This window comes from Penicillium roqueforti (genome assembly GCF_015533775.1).
Source record: "Penicillium roqueforti strain LCP96 04111 chromosome Unknown scaffold_09, whole genome shotgun sequence".
Classification (NCBI taxonomy): Eukaryota; Fungi; Ascomycota; class Eurotiomycetes; order Eurotiales; family Aspergillaceae; genus Penicillium; species Penicillium roqueforti.
In genome coordinates, this window is record NW_024067573.1 from 285,816 (window position 1) to 311,491 (window position 25,676).

Genomic DNA, 25,676 nt, shown 5'->3' on the forward strand with positions numbered 1-25,676 from the left:
AAGTTATAGCTCCTGCTTCACCAATTGTGTAATGCGCTCTTCGATCTGCGCGTCCGACAGGCCTAGAAACATCAATTAGCATTGCAACCTGATGCAAAATTATGGTTGGCGGGGGATATTTACCGGACAACCCTTCTTGCTTCTCCTTGCCGAAAGCTATTGAGAGGGGGGGCCATGTTAGCTTGATTCGCTTATCCAAAGAGCTCACACAATGGGCTTAGAGGTGTTCTGCCATACCATATCGGGCATAGACTCGCGGCTGGGTGCCAGCGGCCTCCCGGATCATGATGGGAGTCTGGGGGTTGTGCTTCTTCATAGTCGGGTAGGCGCGGTTCAAGAAAGACCTATAGGCACAAAAGAAGGTCAATCAGTGGGCTGGAACTCCAATCGGCTATGGATAGGGGTGTACGCACCTTGTGGCCGCGCTCGCTTCGGAGGTCTGGCAGAAGAGGAAGCGGAGCTCCTTGAGGCCTTGAGTGAAAACGTACTTGCCAGTCATAGTGGCAGGATGGTCAAGCATACGTAAGTATTAGGCAAATAGAGGTCTCGGATGAGCCACGGGGGAATGGACGTGGGAGTAGTGGGATTGATTTGCTGGACAGTCTGCGATGCAGTTCATTATTCACGACGGCGTTGATTCGTTGCGCAGCCATAATCCCGCTAGTCCCGATATCAACTAGCGCACCATGCTTACTCAGCTTCAACATCTACCGAGGCCTCATATCTAGCGACAGCGCAGGAGTGATGATAAGTAGGGGATAATTAATCGGAGTAGATGATAGGGATTACTTGAGAGTACTCCTTTTATCTTCTATAGACTATATTTTTATCTACCTGCGGGTGTGGTGCTTTAGTGCGCTATCTACCGCTCCCAACAGAAACACCGCCGCCGCCTTCACCGACGACCTTCCCGAGGTTCATCCCTCTTCTTTCTCCTCAGAACCACCATCTCAGCTATCAACATGTCTTCTCGCGTTGGTTTCCGCTTTGTAAACAACGCTCGTTTCGCGTTCCGCAATGCATCTGCGCCATTCCGTCGGCCAGGTGCTCAGGGCTTCCGCTGGCAGAGCTCCGAAGCCGGTGCTGCTGAGCATCAGAACGCCTTCCAGCGTCTATGGAACAGCCCTGTTGGTATGAAGACTGTCCACTTCTGGTAAGAATTCGAATCATGCTGCATTGCTTGTCTCTTTTGCTACTACGAATTGATGCTAACTTCCTGTTTCACAGGGCCCCGGTTATGAAGGTATGATAACTCGATTTCCTGGTCTGACACACCATCTATACCCCGAGCTACCCTTCCGGATACAACGTCTCTATCAGACTTCACCGTATATTGCGAGGATTCTCTCCGCGCCTGCTGAGTACGATGCCTAACATATTCTTCTCTAACAGTGGTGCCTGGTCATCGCGGGTATCTCCGACTTCGCTCGTCCCGCCGAGAAGCTCTCTCTCACCCAGAACGCTGCTCTGATGGGCACTGGTGCCATCTGGACTCGCTGGTGTATGATCATCAAGCCCCGTAACGTCCTGTATGTGGAACCCGATAGCAGACCCGCCGGCCATCAATGCTAACACGACATAACTTCATAGGCTCGCCGCTGTGAACTTCTTCCTTGGATGCGTGGGTGCCGTCCAAGTGACTCGTATTTTCTTGTGGCAGCGCAGCCAGTCTCACTCATCCCTCGAGGCCGCCAAGGTGATTGAGCATGAAGCTGTTGACTCCGTCAAGGCTACCGCCGAGGCGGCTGAGGGTGCCATCGAGTCGGCTGAGGGTGCCGTGAAGAAGGCTATTAAGAAGTCGACTTAGATAGGAAAAGAATTCTGTGAGGACGGCGGGGGGACTTGGAAGAGTGTTCCTGAATACATCTCAACCGGTATCTATAGCCACATTTTACCTGCGCCGAGGTGATCCTTCAGGAATCTTGAGGTCAAGCGAGCTTGCTTGCTTGGGTCGACCGCTGGCTCGTGTCCTCGAGAATTCAGTCCTCTAATTAAACAGCGTTGTACATATAAACCATGTTTCGAAATGTTTGGTTACTGTTCCTTCTGCGAGACATGGTCAAGAATTCCGAAGAAATTTACTAGCATTCGTCTTGTAATCCCAACTATCTTCTGTTTGGTAGTTACTATTCAGAAAACCATGGTGCTGACGGTATCTCGCTCCATTGCTTCGAAATATATTGGATCTAGGGACTTTACCCAATTTATCCGGGATTTTCCTCCCAACCGGAGAAACAGCGCCAAATATTCCTCCTATCAAACTTGCTTGGGGCTATGCTTACGCAATGCGAATCAATTTATCTCCTGTCTGATCTTTGACGAGACGGAAACTCACTATACAAGCCATTACCATACCCCGGTTTCTCCGCACATTGCGGAGTAGCTTGTTTCCCCGGAATAAATTGAAGGGGATGTGGTTACCCCATCGCATGACCGCAAAGGGGGATGCCTAGCTTTGACCCAGTTGAGCTAGATTGGGGTAATCGAGGAAATAAATTGTTAATGCGGAGAATATATAAGCTGTTCTGGAGGTGCTCGAGCCGAGAGGATTGTCAATCTAACTCAAAGAATCCTCTATATCCTCTTGACACCGACGATGAAGATTTCAAGTACTTTCAACCAGGCCTTGGGATTTTGTTTGCTAATTAGTGCCGCAGTTCAGGCCAAGGGATACTCTCGAAGCGAGGCGTGCCAACCGCACCATCCATTCAAGCCCCTTCCGGGCAGCCAGGCCAGAACTCGCACCTGTCATGTAGTCAATCATGGCCATGGACGCGACGATTCAGCCAATGTTCTTACCGCATTGAAGAAATGCAACAACGGGGGAAAGGTTGTCTTTGATGCTGACAAGACATACACGATTGGAAAGGCACTTGACATGACTTTCTTGAAGCATGTGGATCTCGGTATGTAATACGCGTTGGCGTCCAATATGAGACGCGTGAGTACTTACGCAAGCTGCCATAGAAATCCAAGGCCATATCCAATTCAGCAATGACACGGATTATTGGCAAGCCAACGCATTCAAGCAAGTCTACCAAAACGCCACCACGTTCTTCCAGCTCGGTGGTGAGGATGTCAATGTTTACGGTGAGGGTACTCTGGATGGTAACGGCCAGGTCTGGTATGACTTATATGCAGAGGATGCCCTCATCTTGCGGCCGATTCTGGTAGGTATAATTGGGCTAAATGGAGGTACCATTGGACCTCTCAACCTTCGTTATTCGCCTCAGTGGTATCACTTTGTGGCAAACTCATCCAACGTCCTTTTTGACGGAATTGATATCACTGGGTTCAGCAGCAGTGCGAATGTGGCTAAGAACACCGACGGATGGTAAGTCATCTGATCAAAAGAGGAACTAGCTTCATGTAACTAATACCTTACATAGGGACCTCTATCGGTCAACGAATATTGTTATCCAGAACTCCGTGATTAACAACGGAGATGGTAAGTTTCTTTTGGAAAATTGAAGCCGGTCTTCTTTTACTAACAGTATCCAAGATTGCGTCTCATTCAAGCCCAATGTTACCGACATTCTGGTCCAAAATCTTCATTGCAACGGCTCCCACGGTATCTCTGTTGGCTCCCTAGGCCAATACCCGGGCGAGATTGATATTGTGCAGAATGTGCTCGTCTACAATATCTCCATGTTCAACGCATCGGTAGGTTTAGTACTGGAGTGACATAATTGCGTCTCTAACAATCATGAAGGATGGTGCGCGTATCAAAGTCTGGCCTGGGACTCCCTCTGCGCTCTCTACCGATCTCCAGGGCGGCGGCGGATCGGGCCTGGTGAAGAACATTACCTACGACAGCATGACCATTGACAATGTCGACTATGCCATCGAAGTGACCCAATGCTACGGCCAGAAGAATTTGACACTCTGCAACGAGTTCCCCGTACGTGTCCATCAATCTTCTTTGTCCCTCTTTTCTTCATTCCGAATTGATATCGTCGCTATGGTTTGTTTCTGGTCGCCGAAGGCTAACACATACATCACACAGAGCAAGCTTGTTATTGAAGATGTTTTCTTCAAGAATTTTAATGGTGTCACCTCTGGGAAATATGACCCTTATGTGGGCACGATTGTCTGCTCAAGTCCCGATGTAAGTGCCTGAGCACCACCGGCTACAACTCCCCATCTGACTTGTACAGGTTTGCTCAAATATCAACGCCAGTGGCATTGACGTTGTTAGCCCCGATGGGAATGATCAGTTTACTTGCACAAACGTGGGTTCATGTTGAATATTGGTGCAACGCTGAAAACAGATTTACTGACTTATTCCTCTGGCTGTTTAGGTCGATGACAATTTGCTGGATTTGAACTGTGCTTCCTCTAGCTAGTGATGAGAAGTGTTGGTACATACTGCATGATAGAATGGATCTTGTGAGTGTTTCCGGGGTTTAAATCTACTCACATCCTGTACAAAGTACAGAGTAGCTACTTCATGGAAAACGTTCACTTCTTCCCGAGACCGGATTTGATGCCGGTTTACAATAGCCGAGCCTGCCTACTCCATACCCGCTCCATACATAGGCAGAGATAGATGGTACTGTTTCCCAATCATACCCTCACATTGGAATTTGCTATCAATCCAGAACTACAGCCAGCCACATAGTCTATAGACCCCACTATTATTACATCCCGTGTGCGCCTGGCGATGCATATGTATGCACACAATCTACTCTGGTTTCCACTCGATTACGTCGATATTCTTTTTAAATATCTCCCTTGCTTCTTTTTTTTTCTATGTGGGCTTTTCTACACCGCATTGCTGGAACTGAACTCTGTATTGTTCGGGATTCCTGCGCTGAGCCACTGCAGACATGTATTTAACCTAATGACACTCCCAAACAATATTTTCATACCCCATTTAGAACTTCTTTGCAAATCCGAGTGACAGCAGAAGAAATTTCTCATATTTGAAATCCAATACCTTTCCTCTCGGCCTTCCTTACATCAAGATCTATCATGCATCCGGATTCCCAACTCGAGACCGCCGTCAAAAACGGCTTTGACCCAAAGAGCCTCTACAGTACAGAGTTGACGAAGGTCAATGAGCCAGCGAGAACGATTCTCGAGCAATACAGCAAGATTCCAGCGGAGAAGGTTTTGCAACATGTGAAAGATTTGGTTTGTGGCTCAACCCCACACGTGAACGATAACATTTATTGACACTCAGTAGAAAGATCGTGCCTTTGAAGTTGTGAGATCTCCTCTAAGTCCATCTTTTCTGAGGTCAAAGGGTTGTTGGCTGATTTGCATACGTGTTAGTTCCCTTATGCCTGTATTGGACAAGCCTCATTCCTTGAGCTGAGCATCGCATCGTCCCCATGTTATCCTGAGATGCTTGACCGTGTCAAGAAGGGAGACAGACTACTTGACCTGGGATGTGCATTTGGACAGGAACTGCGACAATTGGTAAGTTGTGTCGAGCAAATGAATAACATCCGACGATTGCATCTTTCCCACCTTAACCAGAGCCGGCTAATCAGAATAATTCCGGAAATTCAGATCTATGACGGCGCCCCATCGCAAAATCTGTATGGAACGGACCTTCGTCCTGAGTTCCTTGAGCTTGGCCTTGACTTGTTCCTGGATCGCTCATTTATCAAGTCCCATTTCATCGATGCCGATGTCCTCGATGATAAATCTGCTCTCGTTACTCAGCTGACAGGCGAGCTCAACATTGTCTATATCTCCCTTTTCCTTCATGTCTTTGACTTTGAAACACAAATCAAGGTAGCCAAGAGGGTACTTGATTTGCTTGCCCCGAAGGCCGGTTCACTCATCGTGTGTCGGGTTGTGGCCTGTCGGGACCAAGCGATAGGGAACGCCACCAACGCGCGCCTGCCATATTATTACCATGACTTGGCTAGTTGGAACCGGCTGTGGGAGCGTGTGCAGGAAGAGACGGGACTAAAGCTAAAAGTCGACAACTGGGAACAGGATGATGCTTTGGCAAAGAAGCACCCTCTAGAGGGCATCTATATGCTGGGTTCATCGATTCGCCGGGAGTAGGGCTGCTCGTCTGTAGTACATCACAATGAAACATTTGCAAGTGGCTGTATTGTATACGTCGTAATTTGAATTGACGATCACGGCAGGGATGGCGAACTGAACGCTGGCAACGAGACAACCTGATTCTGATTTAAGCAGGACTAACTAAAGACAAGTATGTGACTATGCATCATATTTGTTCATTGTCATTTTATTTGAACAACAGGTAATACGCCGCCTTCACTAGTTACCTGTACATGCATGCATACGTACGGATAGATGTATTTATGTATCGAAGTTCCACTATTTTAAATACCAAGTACGTACGATACAATCAAAAAAGACGAGTTTATATGTATTATCCATGTAACGGTATGATAAGGATAGTGACAACATAAAGCCTGAACTTCGAAGGTTCTTCTTCTCTCTCCTGATATGTTATATCTTTACCCAAGAGTGATGCAATCATGGGATTCTTTTCTAGCACACAACCACCTCGACCTGCCACCGTGCCGAGCGATGAGATCATCCCTCTCCATTTCTGGAATACTGCTTTATGTATGCGCGGCACGGTTTTGGATATCTCGCTGAAATTTGATGATGTGTTGGATACATCAAAACTGCGCAGTGCGCTCGAGGAACTGCTCGAGATGAAAGATTGGAGACAGCTGGGTGCTCGATTGCGTATGAACGTGGGTGGTTTGAGACCGGCCTCCGATTTACACGCTTAATGCTGACCCGGAACGACCTGATAGCCAAATGGAAGACTTGAATATCATATTCCAACGCGTTTCGACGCCTCGCGGCCGGCTTTCGCCATGACCAATGCTCAGCACGAGACAAGCATTGCCGACCACCCCCTTGGCGCCAGAATACCACATGCAACCAGCACGCCTGCCATCTTTCCATCACCTGATGTGTTAAGCCCTTTATTACGCAGCGAAGACGCACCCAAAAATATTGATGACTGGATCTGTTCAGACCGGCCCCAACTATCTATACATATCATCACCTTCAGTGACGCCACACTAATTACTGTCACATGGCTACACACACTGACGGATGTTATGGGAATGGCATTAATTTTGAATGCGTGGACTGCTCTACTTCGAGGGAACAGAGAGGCGGTTCCCAAGCTACAAGGTTTCCGACTAGACCCGCTCACAGAACTCGGCCAGCGCACCCCAGCGGAAAAATACATGCATTTCAACCGTGTGTTTGGCCGCAAAGAGTTCTGGTGGTTTATCGGATTGAATGTTCTTGACAGACTGTGGTACCGCCAGGAGGAGCGGCGTACCATTTGTATTCCCGCCGCCAGTTTGCGGAACCTCTGCCAGCAATCATCCAGTGAGATCTGCGCTTCACGCGGGAAAGAAGAGCCAGTGCCCTTTGTGAGTGAAAGCGATGTGCTGTTGGGATGGTGGGTGCGGAGTCTTTACAGCGCGCTGGGGCTCAGGACGGACCAAACTATCCTAGTGAACAATGCGCTAAACCTGCGGACATCTTTGCATGAATCCTTTACGTCCAACAATAGTGCATACATGGGAAATGCACTGTGCATGTCGCCGACCTTTCTACGCGGCCATCAGGTTGCCGACGAGCCGTTAGGCCAAATTGCTCTCCGGATTCGAGAATCTGTAACGGAACAGCGAACCCCAGAGCAGGTCGAGGCGATGACAGCACTTCAAATGCAGACGATGGAACAGACAGGCTATCTGGCCTTGGTCGGCGATCCTCGGATGATGCTGCTATCTTGCTCCAACTGGCACAAGGCCCGTCTCTTTGACATAGACTTCTCGTCGGCCGTGTTACAAAGCTCGGGTCCGTCGAGCCTGCAGAACCCTCAACATACAGGAAAGCCATGCTATGTGAATGGAGTTCAGCACTCCGCAAATTCATTTCGCAACGTTCTTTCAGTTATAGGAAAGGATGCTGGCGGGAATTGGTGGTTAACCGGTGTTCTACGAACCGATGCATGGACGCATATCGAAAAACAATTGCACAAATTGGGGTCGAGCTAGGTTGTATTCAAAGTATCACAATTAATGAGCTATATTCATGTGATGTTTTTTTATATCGGTGTACGGTGACTTGAATTTAATCTCTTGGATTTGTATTTCCAAGGTTGCGATACTTGCCTTTCCTGTAAGAGTAATGTATTGGTTAAGCACATTATCCCGATATAAAATACAGAGCGTGAGATATGTTCTATACGGAGTACATAAATACACATACAACTAAAATACTCGAAAACCGAAACGAAATTGTTTTAGCGTGAGATCCCGTCTCGGGCCGCACGGGACGGACTAGACCCATAATCAAATACGGCTATACGGTATGTTATGTGTGTGTGCATACCTGAAATGTGATACAGCTATTTACATAGCAGGTGCAGTGACGATCCATTGATATGTAAAATAGTACGTTTAAAGTCCGTATCAACTCTAATTACATGACGACTTAGTAGACTTGTAGATCGGATCAGTCCTTGCATTAGCATGCGTTGGCATCGGATATCACCGAAAGTAGAACCATATCCTGCACCTGAAGACACACTCGTTCTCATTTTCGAAATTCTGTTGACAAAACTGCTCATCTGAGATCCTCTACACAAAGCACCAACAATGGAGGAATCGAGCCTGCTCTCAGCAATATTGGATCATAGAGATGCCTTGGCATCTGTCGCAGAATTTCTCCGAATTCTGGCTGGAATTTGCTGGACTTTAAACTACTTCAGCATGTTGCGCACGTCGCGAAAAGACAAGATTCCCAGCACAGGTATCTTTCCTCTCTGCAATGACATTGGGTGGGAATTCATATATGCCTTTATCTACCCAACCGCGAGCGCTCATTGGGAAGGAGGAGTCCGAGTCTGGTTTTTGGTTCATTGCATCGTCATCATCTTCATCATCAAATATGCGCACAATGAGTGGGACCACTTTCCCCTCATTCAACGGAACCTTTACTTCCTATATGGAGTAGTGACTATTGGCTTCGCCATCGGCCAATATTCGTTTGCGCGAGAGGTTGGGCCTGACTTGGGATTTTTCTACGGGGGTGTGCTGTGTCAAACGCTGGCAAGCCTGGGGCCAATTGCTCAGATTCTTTCTCGGAATAGTACCCGCGGTGCTTCCCTATTGACTTGGTAAGTTCAAAGCTAGATCAGCTGTTTGCATTCGTCATTGACATGATAAAAGGCTATTGAGAGCGATTGCTACTTTTGGTGGATTCATTAAGTTGACTATCTATTACCTCACTGGAAATGCTGCAGGACCTTGGTTTGAAAGCCCAATGTGCAAGTTCTATATCGGGTTGACCTTGGTTCTTGATTTCACCTATCCGATCTGTTACTATGTCATTCAGCGTCAGGAGTTGGCCAATGCTCAGAAGGAGAAAAAGGAGAAGAGCAAATAGGAAAAGCCATCATGAAGCATGATAGCTGGATGACAAGTTGTTCTGTGAGGAGTACGGTATAATGCTAGGTGGTTCGGCAAGGATGAAAGTTGGGTTGCGTTCAAAAGTCTTACATCTCCGGTCTATGTATTTAGCATGAAATCACATATTTACGAAGCTCAAGAAGTGTCACAATACATCAATAAAATCCTATAAAAAAAAACAAGTATCTGCAAGGAGCGAGGATTGCGCGCATTGGAACATTTTATAGATAAAAAAGGGACGAACCCAAAAAGGAAAAAGGAAATAGGAAAACCGCACATAGCAAGGCATATTGATCATCAAGGGGGAAAGCCAACAATAACTTGCATTGTACCTATCAAGTGAAGCGGTACACGTCCCTGTTTCGTAACTTCATTTATCTCCGACATTCTTCACCGCCAACAACATCATTATATGTAGCACTAGAAAGATTTGTCTTTTTCTAAATGCAGACATGGAGGAAGGCATGGAAGCTCCCAAGTTCAAAGTCATCATTGTTGGGGGGTCTATCGCTGGGTTGACATTAGCCCATTCTTTGTCCCAAGCCAATATCGACCACGTCGTTCTCGAAAAGAGAGCTAGCATTGCTCCCCAGGAAGGTGCCTTTATTGGAGTCTGGCCTAATGGAGCACAGATACTCGATCAACTTGGTCTCTACCACAGTCTGGAAAAGCTCACTGCACCACTAAGTCGCATGCATCTTTCCTTCCCCGACGGATACTCATTTAGCAGTCTCCTGCCAAAGACAATTCATGAAATGTTGCTTCCCAATGTCTCTGAAACCCAGATATCAAACAAATTCTGACTACTCAAACGTAGATTTAAGTACCCCATCGTCTCACTCGACCGGCAAAAGGTTCTTGAAATATTATTTCAGAACTATCCAAACAAGGAAAAAATCATTACCAACCAGAGAGTATCCGAAGTGCGGTTATTGGGCGACAGTGCCAGTGTGGTAACAGAGGATGGAAGTGTATTCCAAGGAGACCTGATTGTCGGCGCGGATGGTGTCCACAGCCGTATACGCTCTGAAATGTGGCGACTGGCAGATGAACTACACCCAGGAATGATCACACCCCAAGAAAGGCAAAGTAGGCAACATCGTCCTCTTCGGAAATTGATTACTTTGGAGACTTCAACTGACTCCTGAATTTCTTCCCGTTAGCTCTTACGGTTGAATACGCATGTGTGTTCGGAATATCACGAGCAATACCCGGACTCCGAAGCGGAGAGCATATAAACCATTACGGCGACAAATTCTGTGTGATTACCTTCCACGGAAAGGATGGTCGTGTGTTTTGGTTCATTATCCAAAAATTGGACCGCGTTTACACCTATCCTAACGCTCCTCGGTATTCTCCTAATGATGCAGCGGAGCTGTGTGACAAGATTCAAGACGTGATCATATGGCGGGATATCACCGTAGGGGACCTCTGGAAGACCAAGCTGGTATCGTCAATGACGGCACTCGAGGAGGGGCTTTTTGAAACGTGGAGCTTGAATCGAATAGTCATCCTTGGGGATAGCGTACACAAGGTGAGATCTGCCAGCTATCCTGGATGAACTGGATTTCCAATGATCTAACAATGTTTCCTCTTCGCCAGATGACACCCAATATCGGACAAGGCGCAAACACAGCTATTGAAGATGTTGCCGTCCTTGCATCTCTGATAAATCGGGTAGTTCACGCAGATGCCTTGCACAAACCATCAGAAAGCTGCATCGAGACAATGCTCCAAAAATACAAGACTCTCCGATACGAACGTGCGAAAAGCACATACGAACGCTCGAGATTTGGCGCTCGATTCCATACTCGAGACAACTGGCTTAAGGCTCTGGTGGGCCGATATGTGTTCCAATACGTTGGTGGCCTCATAGAGAACCGGACATCCAAGACTCTGGCAGGGGGGAACGTTATTGATTTTCTTCCGCGGCCGCACAGGCTTGAGACTGGGTGTGTGACACGTCTTCCCAAAGGCCAAGGAAGGCCTCAGCAGCAGTGGACGCTACTCTGGGTTTCCTCTCTGGTCTTATTCTTGTTTTTACCTTGGCTTAGATCATATCTGCCTTCGGCCACCTTCTGGTGAATACTTCTCAGCAGAAAACATTTTTGCAGATCTTTGTGAAGGAACTTGTGTATTTGTGTTTCATATGTGACAGTGTCAGTACAAAGATAATTCAAGTATCGGGTGTCGATCATCAACCCGATGAGATTATTCGCTTTCGAATTATTCTAAAAATACTAGTGGGCCTGACTAGTATCATTATCATAAATTGATCGACGAAGGCAAAGGCGCAAGGCAGGCTAGCTGAACACCACATAATTACACAAGGGGGTGTGCATATAAATCTAGTTTTATAAATATAGTATGGAATAATCGAGCTAATGCAGTAGATCCATGCATCTGTAACCAGCCAACAAAAGCTCGCTCAAATGGAATAAGAATTAGCTGGCCATGCAATCAGTGGAGCCAAAGAGGGCCCAAGGAATGATCTCGATGGCGAAAGGGATGCTCTTGTTGTTAGACTTTTACAGATGTGTCCTTGAATACTTTCCACTTCGATTTGACTTATCTGATACCTGAAGTGACCTTTACCGATATAATTCATAAACTTCTTTCTCTACTGTCCCCTTTATCATTTAATATTTGGCTGTCGATACGCCTTCACTACATATCTACACCATTGTTGCCTCTGCATTTCGCCCATTTCGCACAGTGGTTCAGTATTCGCTGAAGTCCTCATCCCCGAATTCCATTTTCATATGCCACGATGACACGAGGGAATGAAAAAGAAGAAGCCCCACCACAGGCCAAAATCCTTGGCTCGTTTCCCACTGGAATAGCACCCTATGCCGAGTTGATGCGTGTTCATCGACTGTTGGGCTTTTACCTGAATACATCCCCTTATCTTGTGGGTGTTGCCTTTTGCGCATCCATCTCACCCACAAAGATACCAATCACTGTTCTCTTGCACCGCACCATACTTCTATCCATCTGGTCTATTTTCCTTCGAAGTGCTGGGTGTGTTTGGGATGATCTTATCGATATGGACTTGGATAGCCAGATATCTCGAACCAGAACCCGACCACTGCCACGAGGCGCAGTATCCCCGAAGAACGCTTTCCTTCTCACTGTGACTCTCTTCGCCTGTGGGGGCAGTGTTTTGATATATCTTCCATGGCCCTGCGCCGTGGATTGCCTTATAATCACATTTTTTGCATTATTGTACCCCTTCGGCAAGCGATTCACCGACTATCCCCAGATCACTTTGGTGAACATCGGATGGGCCATTCCGATGGCAATGCACAGTCTCGGATTAGATCCTCTATCCCAGATGAAACCAACTGTGTGCATGTTCCTGTTTATTGGATTGGTCATCATCATGATTGATGTAATTTATTCGCGCCAGGATACGGAGGAGGACTTGAAGGTCGGCGTGAAGAGCATGGCGGTCCGTTTCAGGGAGTCCATCGAGCTCCTGTCATATTCTCTCCTTTATGCATCCACCGGATTCCTCGCGATGGCAGGATTCTTCACTGGACTTGGCCTGTCATTTTTCGTGGTGTCTGTCGGCGGTCATTTCTGCGGGTTCTGGGTTCTCCTTAAAGCGACTCGGGTAGGGAACTCGTATGGAGTTGAATCCTACGCCAAGTCCGCTTTCTTCCTTGCTACTTTGTTTTGGTTGTTTGGATTTGTGATTGAATATTGTCTGCGTAACTAGATGACTTTGATGGTTCTCTACTTGCGAAGGTAACGGGGAGACGACAGTTTATCCAACGTGTGTGCCATTGTTCACCTAACTGGTGGCCCACCCCAAGTCACGTGACTGATGGCCTATCTTATCTCCACCGGTTGGGTCAACTTCTGTAATTTGGTTTTAAGCCTCACCAATACCTCACCAATACCAACTTTCCACCAGTCATTTCTCGTCAACACCTCTCATTAACCATCCAGTGGAATCAGGAAGGGATAACACCTTAATGAAACGCTAATAGTATATTATTCTATGCATCCATAGAATATGTAGTACAGTATATCTGTCTAATAACGCCTTAAAAAGATCTAAATGTAATTAAGCCTCCGGTATTTATGATGCGTATTCTCAAGACCATTAAGTAATCACTGATAAGCAACCTTGGAAGTTCAACCAACCGGTGGAGATTTCACGTGACTCAGGTGGGTTAGGTGAACAATGGCACACAGATTGGATCAAGAACTCGAGACTTAATACCTGACTAGCGCTATACACTTTCGCAGTCTTCATATATATCGAGAAGTAAATTTTCAATTGAATTTTATTAAGATTTCAAGCCCAACGTTTGGTTCATTCAGCTTTCCTCCCGTTACCGAATCCAAAATTCAAAACGAATCTCCAGTTAGATCACAGACCAGGCGTTGTCGATGGGAATGATTGCCCCGTTAATTCTCTTGCTCTGACTAGAGATCAGGAATAGAAGACAGTCGGCAATATCCTCAGCCTCAACCCCCAGTCCTTTCTGCCTATCAGCAGCATGTGCCTGGTGAATTAGAGACATTGTTCCTAGTGCATCCTTGTCCCAAGTGCTTGGGTCAGAGGCCTGTACTATACCGGTTGGAACTCCTAGTGTAAATCATAAGCTTCTAACACAAATTTGATCTTAATAGCATATGTTGGTCCACGTACCCCCGGGACAAACGGCATTGCAGCGAATTCCCTCTTGTTTGTACCTCCATGCAACATTTTTGGTTGCGCCCATCAGCCCATGTTTACCTGGAAAGTAGGTCTGTCACTATGCTGATGCATACCTCGATTCATATGGATATACTCACTAGCTGTGTAAGCAACGCCGGACGAAGCACCACTCGTAGCTGCCTTGCTGCCGACGTTGACAATACTACCACTCTGTTGCTGTCGCATAATAGGAATAACCTCACGCATGAGCTTCACTGGAGCTGTCAAATTGACTGCAATGCATCGTTCCCACATATAATCTGAGAGACTATCAACGCTGGAATTCTGGTCCATGATACCAGCAATGTTGAGCAGACCATCGATTCGTCCACCAAACTCTTTGATACAGGTCTCTACCACCTGCCTTGGTGTCGTCTCATGGGTGAGATCACCTTGCATGAATTTGTAATTTGGATGTTCATTGAGTGAGACAGGTGCTGATGAGACATCAACACCTAGAATTCTCGCCCCTTGGCTTAGAGCTGCTGTGGCTGTTGCCAGTCCAATTCCAGAGGCGCTACCGGTGATTATCACAACCTAGAACGCAATTAGTAAGAAATTTGGACGATGAGAGATGTTAGCAGCTGGGGCATTACAATGTCTTGAAGCAGCGACATAACTTTGGTATAATGAGCAACAGAAGAAAAAGAGAAATGACAGTCCAATTCGATTGGGAGGTAAAAGTAGACCCTGGAAACAGTCTTTGAGTGCAGTCTCTAGGTTTACACCCACTAACCTTTGCAGTACCTTATCCAGGCCGTGTCTTCAAATTATTTCTTGGCCCCGCATATGACAGAGAAATCTATGATCATCACGTGTATCCTGAACATCATTCACAGACTGACTAGAAATGTGACTATACGAGGCAAGGGGACCAGATGCAACACGCCTCTATAACTCTATGTTATGGTGCTTATCTTGCATGCAATAAAGCCACCTTCTGCAACATGCGGAGCAGTGGAGCTCTTTGTGTCGATCTCAAGATCAACAAGGAAAAAGCAATACACATTGTGACACACCAAAAGAACAAAGTTACTCAGCTCAGCCACATGATTTAAGGACTGCGCGTTAATGCACGTTGGACTGCAGAGCTCCAAAAATTAGCTCAGTTGATAGATCGTGTTTTGGCCTCGGCCCCTGTGGGAGGTATTCTGGGCCCTAATTACTAGTCGTAATAATACGGCAAAGACCGCATTGTATATTTGGTCAACTATCTATCTGACCGCTGTTTTCGATCGTGGGAGTCTTTGTGGCACAGTTGAAGGTGGCATGAGCAATTTACTACGAGTTTCAAGCAAATCCCAGTATCCGAGAAAGCTTCTTGAACAACAGAATGACGCAGGCTCAGAACTATGTCATTCCACCAGGCTCTAAAGTCCTCGTTACTGGAGCGAATGGCTACATTGCCTCGCACATCGTCAAGGCTCTATTAGATCTTGGTTATCTGGTTCGAGGCACGGTACGCACGCCTATGCCATGGCTGGCGGAGTATTTCGAGAGACAGTGCGGTTTAGGACGTTTCGAACTCATTGTTGTTTCGGACTTTCAGCAGCCCGATGCTTTTGATGAGAGCGTGAAGGGTGTATCGGGAGTCATTCATGTTGTATGTTTCTTTGGTACTAGTGGTTCTGACAACAATATGTGTTAACCAAATAGATGTCTAGGCTCAAGGCTTACCTTCTAGCACTGCTGCAGAAACCGTGAAAAGCGCAACAGCTTATACTGTGAATGGAGTCATCAATCTTTTCAAGGCTGCATCTACACAACGCACAATTCAGCGAGTTGTCCTCACTTCTTCTATCGTAGCGGCAGGCTACCCTACCGGAAAAGGGTTCAAGTTAGATGCTGGTAAGGCAACTGTCAATAGATAACAAACCTAGGCTGACAGAATCTATATAGATTCATGGGATGAAAGCCTCGAACAGGCATCTAAAGATGGAACCACTGTACCCATCTATCGAGCATGTAAGATCGAAGGAGAGAGACAAGCGTGGAAATGGGTTGAGAAGAACCAACCACACTTTGAGCTCAATTCCGTTCTTCCATGGCTTACAGTGAGTCTTATCGAGAATCATATGTTTATATACGACGTCAAAAGTTGAACTAACCACGGATTCTTTCGAAGTTGGGCAAAATTCTTCATCCGAACATCGGTGGTTCAACCATGGGATATGTCTCTGGACTACTCAGAGGAGATACCACGCCATTCAAATTCCTTCCACTGCGTTAGTATTCCAAATCAAATTGACAGACCTATTATTGACTAAAGTACTTTGCTAGCTTGGTTTGTGGATGTGGAAGACACTGCTCGTCTCCACGCCATAGCTCTGCTCAATCCTAGCGTGCGCTCCGAGCGACTCTTCGCTACTGCAGCTCCATTCACATGGGGGGATGTCATTGAAATTCTCAAAAGAATCCAACCCAATAATGCTCGTATTCCAGCTGCTCCTATACAAGAGGAACCGACGCTCGGAGATGTCGTCCCAGCAGCAAGAGCCGAGAAATTGCTTCGTGAGACTTTTGGACAGCTTGGCTGGACCCCACTGGAAGTCAGCCTAGAGAGCGGTATCGCAAGAGAGTAACCGATGAGGTCCGGTGGTTGAAGATGATATGGTCGGACTAATCGAGTACAATGGTAGATTATTGTGATGTTGTGACAGTTCATATCTCGATTGAAATTCAAAACGAAGGGTTACTAGATCAAAAATACCATGCCCATTAGGGGATCTTTCCCTCTGACTTCAAGACTTGCGTTAAAAGATCGGGGAGGGCTACAGCGATCCCCGGCTACTGTAGATCGACCCCTCTCTGCCTGAAATTTCAGTTTCACCTTCCTAATTGGGCACATTTTCTGCCTCGACACCTGCCCACACCGCCTTCTGGCCTTGACTCCCCATATAATAGTAGCAAGACAGCAGATACCTACAAGTTATATGTAAACCAATAGCAAAATTTCATCAGCCGCTTTACCGTCAAGGGATGAAATCCTATAGTAATCAGGTAGAATATACGAATTTTTCTGATCAAAATACATGTTTTTTACTATGTAAACCAGAATGCATGTAGTGGTGGCAGAATATATGGGGGACGCCGCTGTGGTCAAAATATATACCATAAGTGATACCTGTATGAACATGATCATAGGAAGAGGACTGATACTAAAGCTAGATTGATACAGAAAGACATTGTAAGAGCATCCGAAAGGTTCATTCTTATATTAATGTGATGATTATCACCAGGTAGAATTAAGATACAATTAAACATCGAGAGTGCCGATCGACTAATATCGAACATGATCACGCAAAAACTCATAACCATCTTCAACAGCCCGAGAAGCTGCCTGGTCTTTTTCAAAACCAGGATAAATGTCAAACAGGTGTACTGCCTTATCCACAACTCGGAGTTGTACCTCAACGCCCTTCGTAACCAGCTCCTGTGATGTCCTTTGGGCCTGTTCCACTGGAATGAGATCATCAAGGGTTCCGTGTATGATGAAAGTGGGCGTCTTGTAATGCCCATTGCGAATCTGTGCCAGAGGGCTCACTGCTTGGATTTCCTCAAGTGTCGGAACGGGCAACTCCTCTCCACAGTCGCCATCTTTATGATCCGACCAGAAGCGGCCGCCGTGAAGCAACATAGGCAGGCTTTGTCCTTTCCAGTTCATGTGCAACGCAATTCGGCTGCGAGGATCCGCCGGTGACATCCAGCCTCCAAGGGCCTTTTGGTCGACCGGAGGATTGTAGGCAGTGATTGGCGTCTCATATATGCCTTCCCACAGGTCGTATCGCATTTCTGGCGAGGCGGCATTCTTTCCGTAAGGGAAATTGGGCTGGGACCAAAAAGAGTCTTCATAGTCTGTTGGGCCGTAGAATGCGAGGATAGCGTTAGGCGGGGCTATGCCCCTCTGCTGAGAAGTCCAAGCCAATGTCATGGCCAGATGGGCACCAGTAGACCAGCCAACCGCTACCGCTTGAGTTCCGTCTGGTTGGATATCAGGACGACCAAGAGTTAAACTGGGCAGGACATGGCGAGCCCAACAAAGAGCATCGCATACATCATGCATTGGGCCTTCGGTCAGGGAAACCTCTGGGCAGAGTCGGTAATCAACACTGACTGGCAAGAATCCCGCATTCAAGAGCATTCTGACTTGCTTGCTGCGGATGTCCCGGCGCGAGAGCATAATATGCCCGCCGCCATGGATAAGAAGAGCTGTTTGTCGAGTGTAAGAAGGAGGGTTGTCACGGTTCGAGGAAAGAGGACTGGGAACAAGTTCGTCTACATACCAATTGGACGGGGTTTTCCAATAGGCTGAAGATCCCGAGGATAGTAAATGTCTGCAGAGAGCTCCACGCCATCGTTCTTGCCGTACACAATAGTCTCTTCGTTCATGAGATATAAGGGGCTCCTGGGGGACGGGGGTAAAATGACAGCCGAGGTTGGTGACGCAGTGATCACCCGAAGCACATTGGATTCTTGGGAGTCATTGTATGTCCAGTCCACCCATTGGAAACCCGATTGGGAAAGAGTTTGTTTCCACACGTGTTCGGTCGCAAGGGCGTGTTGCCGACCATCCTCAAAGAGCCACCAGCCCTCCAGCAGACCGAAGACAAGATCAAACCAGAATAAGTTGCGTGTGAGCTCGATTAGGCAAAGAAGCCCGTCTGGCCGTAGAAGCTTGTTGATATTGGAACACGATTGAACGAGACTGCGGGTTGCGTGCACACAGTTGCTGGATAGGACGATATCATATTGACCGAGCATGTCTGGGGTAGGAGCCCGTTCAATGTTGAGGACTTGGTATTTCATGAAGCTGTAATGCTTGAACTTCTTGCGTGCCAGAGTCAGGAGCCCCGAGGATAGGTCCGTGAATGTGTATTGGAAACGAAGACCAGGAACGGCAGTCAGCTGACTTAACAAAGCTTTGGTTGTGCCCCCAGTGCCACCTCCAATCTCGAGAATCTTAATTTCTCTGGTGGTATCCACGCGGCCAAGGAGGTTGACAAGATATTGGGCTAGGTGGTTAGTTGCAGCCTTGAACATTGGAGCGTTCGTGTATACATCCTCCATCAGTCGACGAGCCTCTGCATCTTGAAAGAGAAGAGAAAGTGGGTCGGCGGCTCCGCTTAAGCAGTCACTGAGTCGCGAGCCCGTTGTCCTCAGCAGATTGTGTTCAGATGTATGCTGGGGATAGAGGCGAATAATTTCCTCGTGCAATACATCGGACGAAATGGTGGATACGGGAACCGAAGTTCGCACAAAGCCATGGTCAGTAGCCCGGATGAGATTGGAAAACTGCAAGATGGAATAAAGCTGGCTTCGAACCTTGCTATGCTGTTGAAGAACCGGCACCTGTGGGATAAGATGCTCAGCCTCAAAGCTCTCCAGGGAGACACCGAGGGATTTGAAAGCCTCTACCACATAAGCTGTGACAAGGGCCATCTGTCTGGGATATACGGATTCACAAAACCCGTCCCATTGGGTAGATTGACTGTGCACCATACTTCTCTGAATATCAGTGAAAAGGCCGGGTGCAATGTCAATGAGGCCATGTATTTCTTCATCGGAAATTGGGGTTGGGATAACATGGGTATTCCTCTCCGAGTCAACTGCTTCTGTAGTCTCGATTTGCAATGACGGGTGAACTCCATTTGTGAGAGGAGCAGTTGCGGCATCGGGGAAAATTGTCTGCACCAGCGTTAGGATATCGGGGATCTCAACGAAGGAGGAAGTGTCAATGGTGAAATTGAATCTCTTCTTTATCTCCACCAAAACCTCAGTTCGCATCAACGAATCAACACCAATGTCTTCGAGATTCGATGATGGCAACAACTCATCGGAGGCAATTCCTAATAGATCACAGAGCATCTCCTGGACGACCATAAAGTGTCCACTATCCGGGGCAGAGTGGAGAGGAGCCGGAACAGCGGCTAGTGCATTCTGAGGGGTAGGATTGAGTGCAACCTTGGAGTCATCGCGAAGAGACTGGCCTAGAGGCACTTTTTTGTCGTCGGGTTGATTGTTCAATTTCTTGAGTACCCGGGAAAGACCGGCGATGGAGACACTGGTAAATGTTGCCGAAAGAATGGTGACAGCAAGTTTATCGGTCTCCCGATCTAGGACAAACGTATCACAAGTGATCTTATTCTTGATAGATCGGTCCACGTTAGAGTATACAGCCCACGAACGCGAGCAATTGGGATCCCGGGTCATGAAAGCCTCTCCAATCAATATTTCCCCAACCCCAGTGCAAACAAAAACCTCATCTTCTTTTGTCTCCGAAAGACAGTTGACGTGGATTCCAGCGACTTGAATGAAATTGTCGACGAGCATTGGATCACATGACGCGTCCTTTGTCCGGGACGAGGGGAGGTTCACGATTCCAGCGGCCTCATGATCAGTCGCGAACACTTGTTCAACGCCACGATAATAATCAGCGTAATTGACAACTCTGCGGAAGGCTTGATATACGGCGAATCCTTTAAGACCGCTCGACTCTCGTGAATTGGCGATGGAGTCCACTCGAGAAGAATCAATCAATCGGTTCATGGAGTGAAGTCGAACGAAGAGAGGTGTATTCTGGCCGAAGGGGTGCAAGCTGATCTCACCGGTTGCATGTGTGGTGACTTTATTCTTGTTGGGCTCACGAGTGAAGAGGGAGAATGACCATGGGGAGTCACCCACCCGGGCGCGAGTAAGACTCAACATAACATTTCCCCTAGGGTTGAGCACAAGCGGAGCCGAAATGGAAAGGTCTTTCAGGTGAGGCATGGCTGGTGATATATCGTTTTCTGGGCGAATCAGTCCCGCCGCTCGAACAATAATCTCAAAGTAGAGAGAGGCAGGGCAGAGGTTTTGATCAAGTACTGCATGGCCTTGTGTACACTCCTGATAAAGAGGGTCATTCGTATTAATGGCAAACACACACTCGGTCGGCTGCTTTGTGAGCAGCTGCACAAACTCTTTCGGGGCATCAGAAGAAGGCACAGTTGGCTTGACTTCAGGCAACGACGCGAAGGCATTTGGGTCGTATCCAATCCAGTGACGTGTTTGAGCAAACTGGTAAGGTGGGAGGTTGATCCAGTTGTAGCTCTTGGCTTGGGAATCGTGGAACTGCCAGAACTGTACCTTCACACCTCTAGACCAAAGGTTGCACGTAGCCTGTGAAAGGCTTCTGTGGGCCAGTGCGCCTCCCAAGTCGAGCGCCTGGTAGACATGCCCATTTGAAAAGGCTGCCACTGTATCGATAACTCGTCGTACCAACGGGATGATGGGAGATGCGGATCCCGCCTCCAGCCAGATAGCAGGGCCTTGAATCCTCTGGGCCACCCGCTCAACGGCTGTCTGGAAGTCAACTCGTCTGCGGCTGTGATCCACAATCTTGCCTGGGGTAACATAAGTCCAGTCATCATACTGAGAACAAGCCTCAATAGGGATAGACAATGGCTTGTATTGAAGCTGCTGGGCTACCTTGGTCAGGGGAGGAACAATGTTATCGACCAGGCGGGAATGGAAAGCATGTGTGTTCTTCAATCTCTTTGTGCGAAGGATGGAGGGGGCTTTCGCCGACAGTTTCTCAATCATTTGTAGGGATCGCTCGTCTCCCGCCAATATGGTATTACGTGGGCCGTTGACACAAGCCACATCCACTGCCACATCTGCCATATGCTCTGCTGCACGATTCAGCAAACCCTGTACCTCCACCTCTGAACCCTCCACTAGGAGCATAGCTCCACGCTCAGAGCCCCACATGCTGTGGATCATCTTGGCTCGCTCCGAGACAAGATAAAGAGCATCCGAAAGGCTCAACCCGCCACCGACACAGAGTCCAGTAAGTTGACCAAAGCTATGGCCTATAATTCGGTCCACTTGCAGTCCGGAATCTATCCATGACTTTGCTGATGCATATTGGATTGAGAACAAAATGCAGTGAAGGCTGACGGTATCTTCAATTGGGCCAGGTTGGAAGATACTCGGAAAGAGGCTCGGAAGGTCAAGAGTTTGACAAACTTTTTCACATTCCGTCTAAGACAGCGCAGATGGACTGTTAGCAAACAAAACATAGAGAAATCGAGATATTTCCAAGGCTTACCAAGTGATATTGAAGCAGTTCACACTGATTAAACAGGTCTTCGGAAATGGTTGCTTCGTTCCCATTTTGCCCACCAAAGCACAAGACGACGGGCAGACGGGCCGCCGGTTGTTTCTCAAGATTTGTAGTCTCACATGATATTGACTCTAGCTTCGCAATAAGCTCGTTGGGTCGATCTACAGGAATGCTGAATGCTGAAACGTAGTCCATGTCTCTGCTCTGCTTGATTGCCAAGTTATAGGCTGTGTCTTGACAACTGGTCAGTTGTGCATCGCAGACGCTTGAAAGCAGAGCTTTGCAGTATGATCTGAGTGATTCAACGGTGTTGGCTGCTAGAATAACGGGCACCTCACTAGGGAGGGGAGAAACTGGATTCGAAAGGCCAGATTTTGCTTTGTATTGTTTCACAACAAGAGCCGCGTTGCTTCCTGCAGCTCCGTAATTGGTCACCATCGCCACAGCAGTCGAAGATGAATTAGCAGCGGAGGGCCAGTGGATAGACTTGGTTGGAATTGCGATTGCTGCATCGTCCAATGTGGGAATCTTGGGGTTCAGTTGAACGAAATTGGCCTGCTTCGGTATCTGGTGTTTCTGCATCATCAGGACAGTCTTTAGTAGGCCAGCTACACCTGAAGAGGTTTCAGTGTGGCCGATGTTATCTTTGATAGATCCGACATAAAGCCTTTCGGTGCGCGCAGGTCTTCCAAACGTTTTGCGGATGCTCTCAAATTCAATTGGGTCACCTACTTGTGTGCCTTGTTATTTGTATTAGTGAATATATCTCAAATTGTTAGTGTGGCTTGACAAACCTGTGCCATGCGCCTCAACATAAGTGACGTCTTCTGGACGAACCCCAGATGTCACGAGGGCCTTCCGATAAAGGGATATCTGGGAATCCGAGTCTGGGACAGTGATTGGAGAGCGGTTGGACCCCTGATTGACCGCCGACCCACCAATGATGGCAAGAATGGGGTCTCCGTTATGAATTGCGTCTTTCAAGGGTCGTAGAACGACCAGCCCCGCCCCCTCTCCACGACAATAACCATCGGCACTCGCATCGAAGGCCTTGGAAGCACCAGTAGGTGAGAGAAAGGAGGCTGCCGCCAGATTTTGTGTCACTCTGGGGCTGGTCATGACATTTACGCCGCCCGCCACGGCAATAGAACATTCATTAGTTTGAAGTGCCTGCAGTTTGTTACCAGATCACCGAGTCAGTCACTTCTTCGTCGCCCGAGAATATCGTGGTTTGAGGAGTAGAATCGAATATGGAATCTTACCTTGCATGCAAGATGAATAGACACCGCAGCTGAGGAGCATGCGGTGTCAACCACCACCGATGGCCCAGTCCACCCGAAATAGTGACTAAGACGGCCAGTACAGAACGCCTGGAGTGTTCCTGTAGCTGAAAAGGCGTTCGCGTTGCTTGATCCAACATTGTCAGTATAGTCGTCCGAGCCGACACCAACATAACAACCGACGTCGCTTGGGATATTGAAGGTGCGGAGACCACAATATCCAGCTGACTCCATAGCCTCATACCCTACCTGAAGGAGTAGTCGTTGCTGGGGGTCCATAGCCTCCGCTTCTCGGGCCGAAATTCCAAAGAAGCGATGATCAAACACATCTGGATTAGCCAGATAGTTTCCCCAGAATGGCCCTTTTGGCTCGCGAAGAAGGTTTTCCATCTTGAATCGCTCGTTGGGAAGTGCGTTGACACCACACCGCCCCAGCTCGAGCATCTCCCATAGTTGCTCTGGAGAATCCGCTTGGGCATATCGGCACCCCATGCCAGTGATAGCAATTGGGGTCACTGTCGGGCCGATAGGGGCCATATCAATTGAAGGCCTCGATCGAGTTGTGGAAGATGATCTGTGGATTCCATTTGGCAGAATTGCATGTTGTTTTGTGTCTGACCACTTGTTGTTCAAGTGATCTAGAACGCGGGTTCTGACTAGACGTGGAACAAACTGGCCAGTTCCAATGACCACGAAGGCTAAATCGTCATCTGTCTCTCTCGCTTGCTCAAATGCGGCTGAAACAGTTATAGCCCACTGTGATGGCTTGGTCAGGATTGATTCTAGGGCAGTTTTGTGAATGGCAAATCGTTTCCCAATCACATGGCCATCGACATTGGACCTCAGTGGAAGAACACAGGGACTAGTCCTTGCTAACCGGAACCTGGCATCTGTCTCACAAAGATCTGCAAGGTATTGAACAGCTGTGACATGTCTCGAATGATGAAATCTTCCCTTCAGGTCAATGATTTTCACCGACAATCCATGACCTCCTAGCTCCTTGGTCAAATCATCCACTTCATCTTCCGCGACTGTGACTGTGACTGAGGTTGCATCCGTAAAGCAGGAGATGTAGGCCTATGTGTTGTCGATATTAGATTATCCGTTCATCACGTATGTGGATCCTCGGCCCAATATCAAGTCACATGATACCCATATCAACATGTGTCCCCCCCGTTGATACTCCCACAACCTCGTAACCCACTATTAAGCAGAGGGAAGATAATTTGAAGTAGAATAACATGGGATTATTGGCGGGGTGGATATGTTACGCACCGTTGAAGAGCTACCCAACACTCGATCGAGTTGTTCTTTCTCACTATCCGACTTCCATCTCAAAGCAACAGATCGGGCCGGACCATGCAAGATGCCATCCAGGTCAACTGCTGCTCCAATGCAAACTGCCAATCGGATCATAGTGGATGCGATGTCCTCAAATTCGTTGGAATCATTCGAGCTAGCGACTGCGACCGCCGCTAAGAAGCCGACACAAAACCCCTGGGCATCCACGATTCTGCACCTGTTCTGGGACTCTTCTTTGAATTTCCACACATCGATTATCTGTCGAATAACAGTGAGAGGCGTCATGAACACATTCATTGCACTTTTGGGAGCAGCTGTCGTCCCCTGAACACATTCAGCAAGCACCGTAAGTTGTGTCGCTCCAGGGATTGAGGATAAAGAGGACCAAGCATCTGTAATGGGCGACCATAGCGACGGTAGTTCTTGCAAGACATCCTTGAGGAATCCCAACGATGGATTTTCGTCGATGTTGCGGCTGATGTAAAATAAAGTTTCATCAATCTCGGAACTCTGGGGGCCGAAAACAACACAGACGGGCCGACCCGGGGTTTTGGGTGGTTCGGCCATGGCAAGTTGAATATGTAAAGCAAGATTATTGTGAGGAATAAGACAAAGCGAAGAGAGGCAGATACTCCCAAGTTGGTACCTGATGTTGAACAGGTTTCAGTGTCAAGAAGGAACCTTGTCCATCGAGGCACATCAAGGTTATAATGGAAAACCGAGGGTTTAGAAAAACAAATACCGATACGACCTGCATACAATATCTGAGCCAAAAGCATGTACGGACTCACCATAGATGATAGATAACCCGATATAGCAGTGTCTCTCCCTTGCTGTTT

The 25,676-nt window shown here is 47.6% G+C and overlaps 11 protein-coding genes across 11 annotated transcripts; 8 read left to right on the plus strand and 3 right to left on the minus strand.

Moving 5' to 3' along the window:
• Positions 1-3: 3 nt before the first annotated feature.
• Positions 4-499, minus strand: LCP9604111_4452 (L51/S25/CI-B8 domain-containing protein; the record flags this gene model as incomplete). Its single annotated transcript, XM_039072153.1, has 4 exons — positions 4-62; positions 124-156; positions 238-344; positions 414-499. 4 exons carry the CDS (start codon positions 497-499, stop codon positions 4-6), a joined length of 285 nt encoding a protein of 94 aa, XP_038929494.1.
• A 463-nt stretch (positions 500-962) lies between these two features.
• On the plus strand, positions 963-1,807 carry LCP9604111_4453 (mitochondrial pyruvate carrier family protein; the record flags this gene model as incomplete). The annotated part of the gene is made up of 4 exons (XM_039072154.1): positions 963-1,153; positions 1,228-1,243; positions 1,393-1,529; positions 1,591-1,807. 4 exons carry the CDS (start codon positions 963-965, stop codon positions 1,805-1,807), a joined length of 561 nt encoding a protein of 186 aa, XP_038929495.1.
• Positions 1,808-2,596: 789 nt separating this feature from the next.
• Positions 2,597-4,346, plus strand: LCP9604111_4454 (putative extracellular exo-polygalacturonase; the record flags this gene model as incomplete). Its single annotated transcript, XM_039072155.1, has 9 exons — positions 2,597-2,906; positions 2,968-3,170; positions 3,234-3,334; positions 3,390-3,448; positions 3,503-3,663; positions 3,713-3,901; positions 4,007-4,108; positions 4,158-4,232; positions 4,302-4,346. The coding sequence occupies 9 exons, from the start codon at positions 2,597-2,599 to the stop codon at positions 4,344-4,346; spliced, it is 1,245 nt and encodes a 414-aa protein (XP_038929496.1).
• A 628-nt stretch (positions 4,347-4,974) lies between these two features.
• On the plus strand, positions 4,975-6,024 carry LCP9604111_4455 (uncharacterized protein; the record flags this gene model as incomplete). The annotated part of the gene is made up of 4 exons (XM_039072156.1): positions 4,975-5,136; positions 5,189-5,209; positions 5,278-5,424; positions 5,518-6,024. The coding sequence occupies 4 exons, from the start codon at positions 4,975-4,977 to the stop codon at positions 6,022-6,024; spliced, it is 837 nt and encodes a 278-aa protein (XP_038929497.1).
• Positions 6,025-6,470: 446 nt separating this feature from the next.
• On the plus strand, positions 6,471-8,024 carry LCP9604111_4456 (uncharacterized protein; the record flags this gene model as incomplete). The annotated part of the gene is made up of 2 exons (XM_039072157.1): positions 6,471-6,695; positions 6,759-8,024. 2 exons carry the CDS (start codon positions 6,471-6,473, stop codon positions 8,022-8,024), a joined length of 1,491 nt encoding a protein of 496 aa, XP_038929498.1.
• Positions 8,025-8,627: 603 nt separating this feature from the next.
• Positions 8,628-9,417, plus strand: LCP9604111_4457 (uncharacterized protein; the record flags this gene model as incomplete). The annotated part of the gene is made up of 2 exons (XM_039072158.1): positions 8,628-9,148; positions 9,201-9,417. 2 exons carry the CDS (start codon positions 8,628-8,630, stop codon positions 9,415-9,417), a joined length of 738 nt encoding a protein of 245 aa, XP_038929499.1.
• A 475-nt stretch (positions 9,418-9,892) lies between these two features.
• On the plus strand, positions 9,893-11,525 carry LCP9604111_4458 (FAD-dependent oxidoreductase; the record flags this gene model as incomplete). Its single annotated transcript, XM_039072159.1, has 4 exons — positions 9,893-10,197; positions 10,258-10,529; positions 10,604-10,974; positions 11,043-11,525. 4 exons carry the CDS (start codon positions 9,893-9,895, stop codon positions 11,523-11,525), a joined length of 1,431 nt encoding a protein of 476 aa, XP_038929500.1.
• A 685-nt stretch (positions 11,526-12,210) lies between these two features.
• Positions 12,211-13,161, plus strand: LCP9604111_4459 (4-hydroxybenzoate octaprenyltransferase; the record flags this gene model as incomplete). The annotated part of the gene is made up of 1 exon (XM_039072160.1): positions 12,211-13,161. One exon carries the CDS (start codon positions 12,211-12,213, stop codon positions 13,159-13,161), a length of 951 nt encoding a protein of 316 aa, XP_038929501.1.
• Positions 13,162-13,816: 655 nt separating this feature from the next.
• Positions 13,817-14,768, minus strand: LCP9604111_4460 (SDR family NAD(P)-dependent oxidoreductase; the record flags this gene model as incomplete). Its single annotated transcript, XM_039072162.1, has 4 exons — positions 13,817-14,040; positions 14,104-14,190; positions 14,250-14,688; positions 14,748-14,768. The coding sequence occupies 4 exons, from the start codon at positions 14,766-14,768 to the stop codon at positions 13,817-13,819; spliced, it is 771 nt and encodes a 256-aa protein (XP_038929502.1).
• Positions 14,769-15,484: 716 nt separating this feature from the next.
• Positions 15,485-16,733, plus strand: LCP9604111_4461 (uncharacterized protein; the record flags this gene model as incomplete). The annotated part of the gene is made up of 5 exons (XM_039072163.1): positions 15,485-15,754; positions 15,816-15,999; positions 16,051-16,205; positions 16,277-16,376; positions 16,432-16,733. 5 exons carry the CDS (start codon positions 15,485-15,487, stop codon positions 16,731-16,733), a joined length of 1,011 nt encoding a protein of 336 aa, XP_038929503.1.
• Positions 16,734-17,431: 698 nt separating this feature from the next.
• On the minus strand, positions 17,432-25,404 carry LCP9604111_4462 (CAZyme family CE10; the record flags this gene model as incomplete). The annotated part of the gene is made up of 6 exons (XM_039072164.1): positions 17,432-18,360; positions 18,435-22,173; positions 22,241-22,995; positions 23,050-23,425; positions 23,518-24,612; positions 24,811-25,404. 6 exons carry the CDS (start codon positions 25,402-25,404, stop codon positions 17,432-17,434), a joined length of 7,488 nt encoding a protein of 2,495 aa, XP_038929504.1.
• Positions 25,405-25,676: the final 272 nt, after the last annotated feature.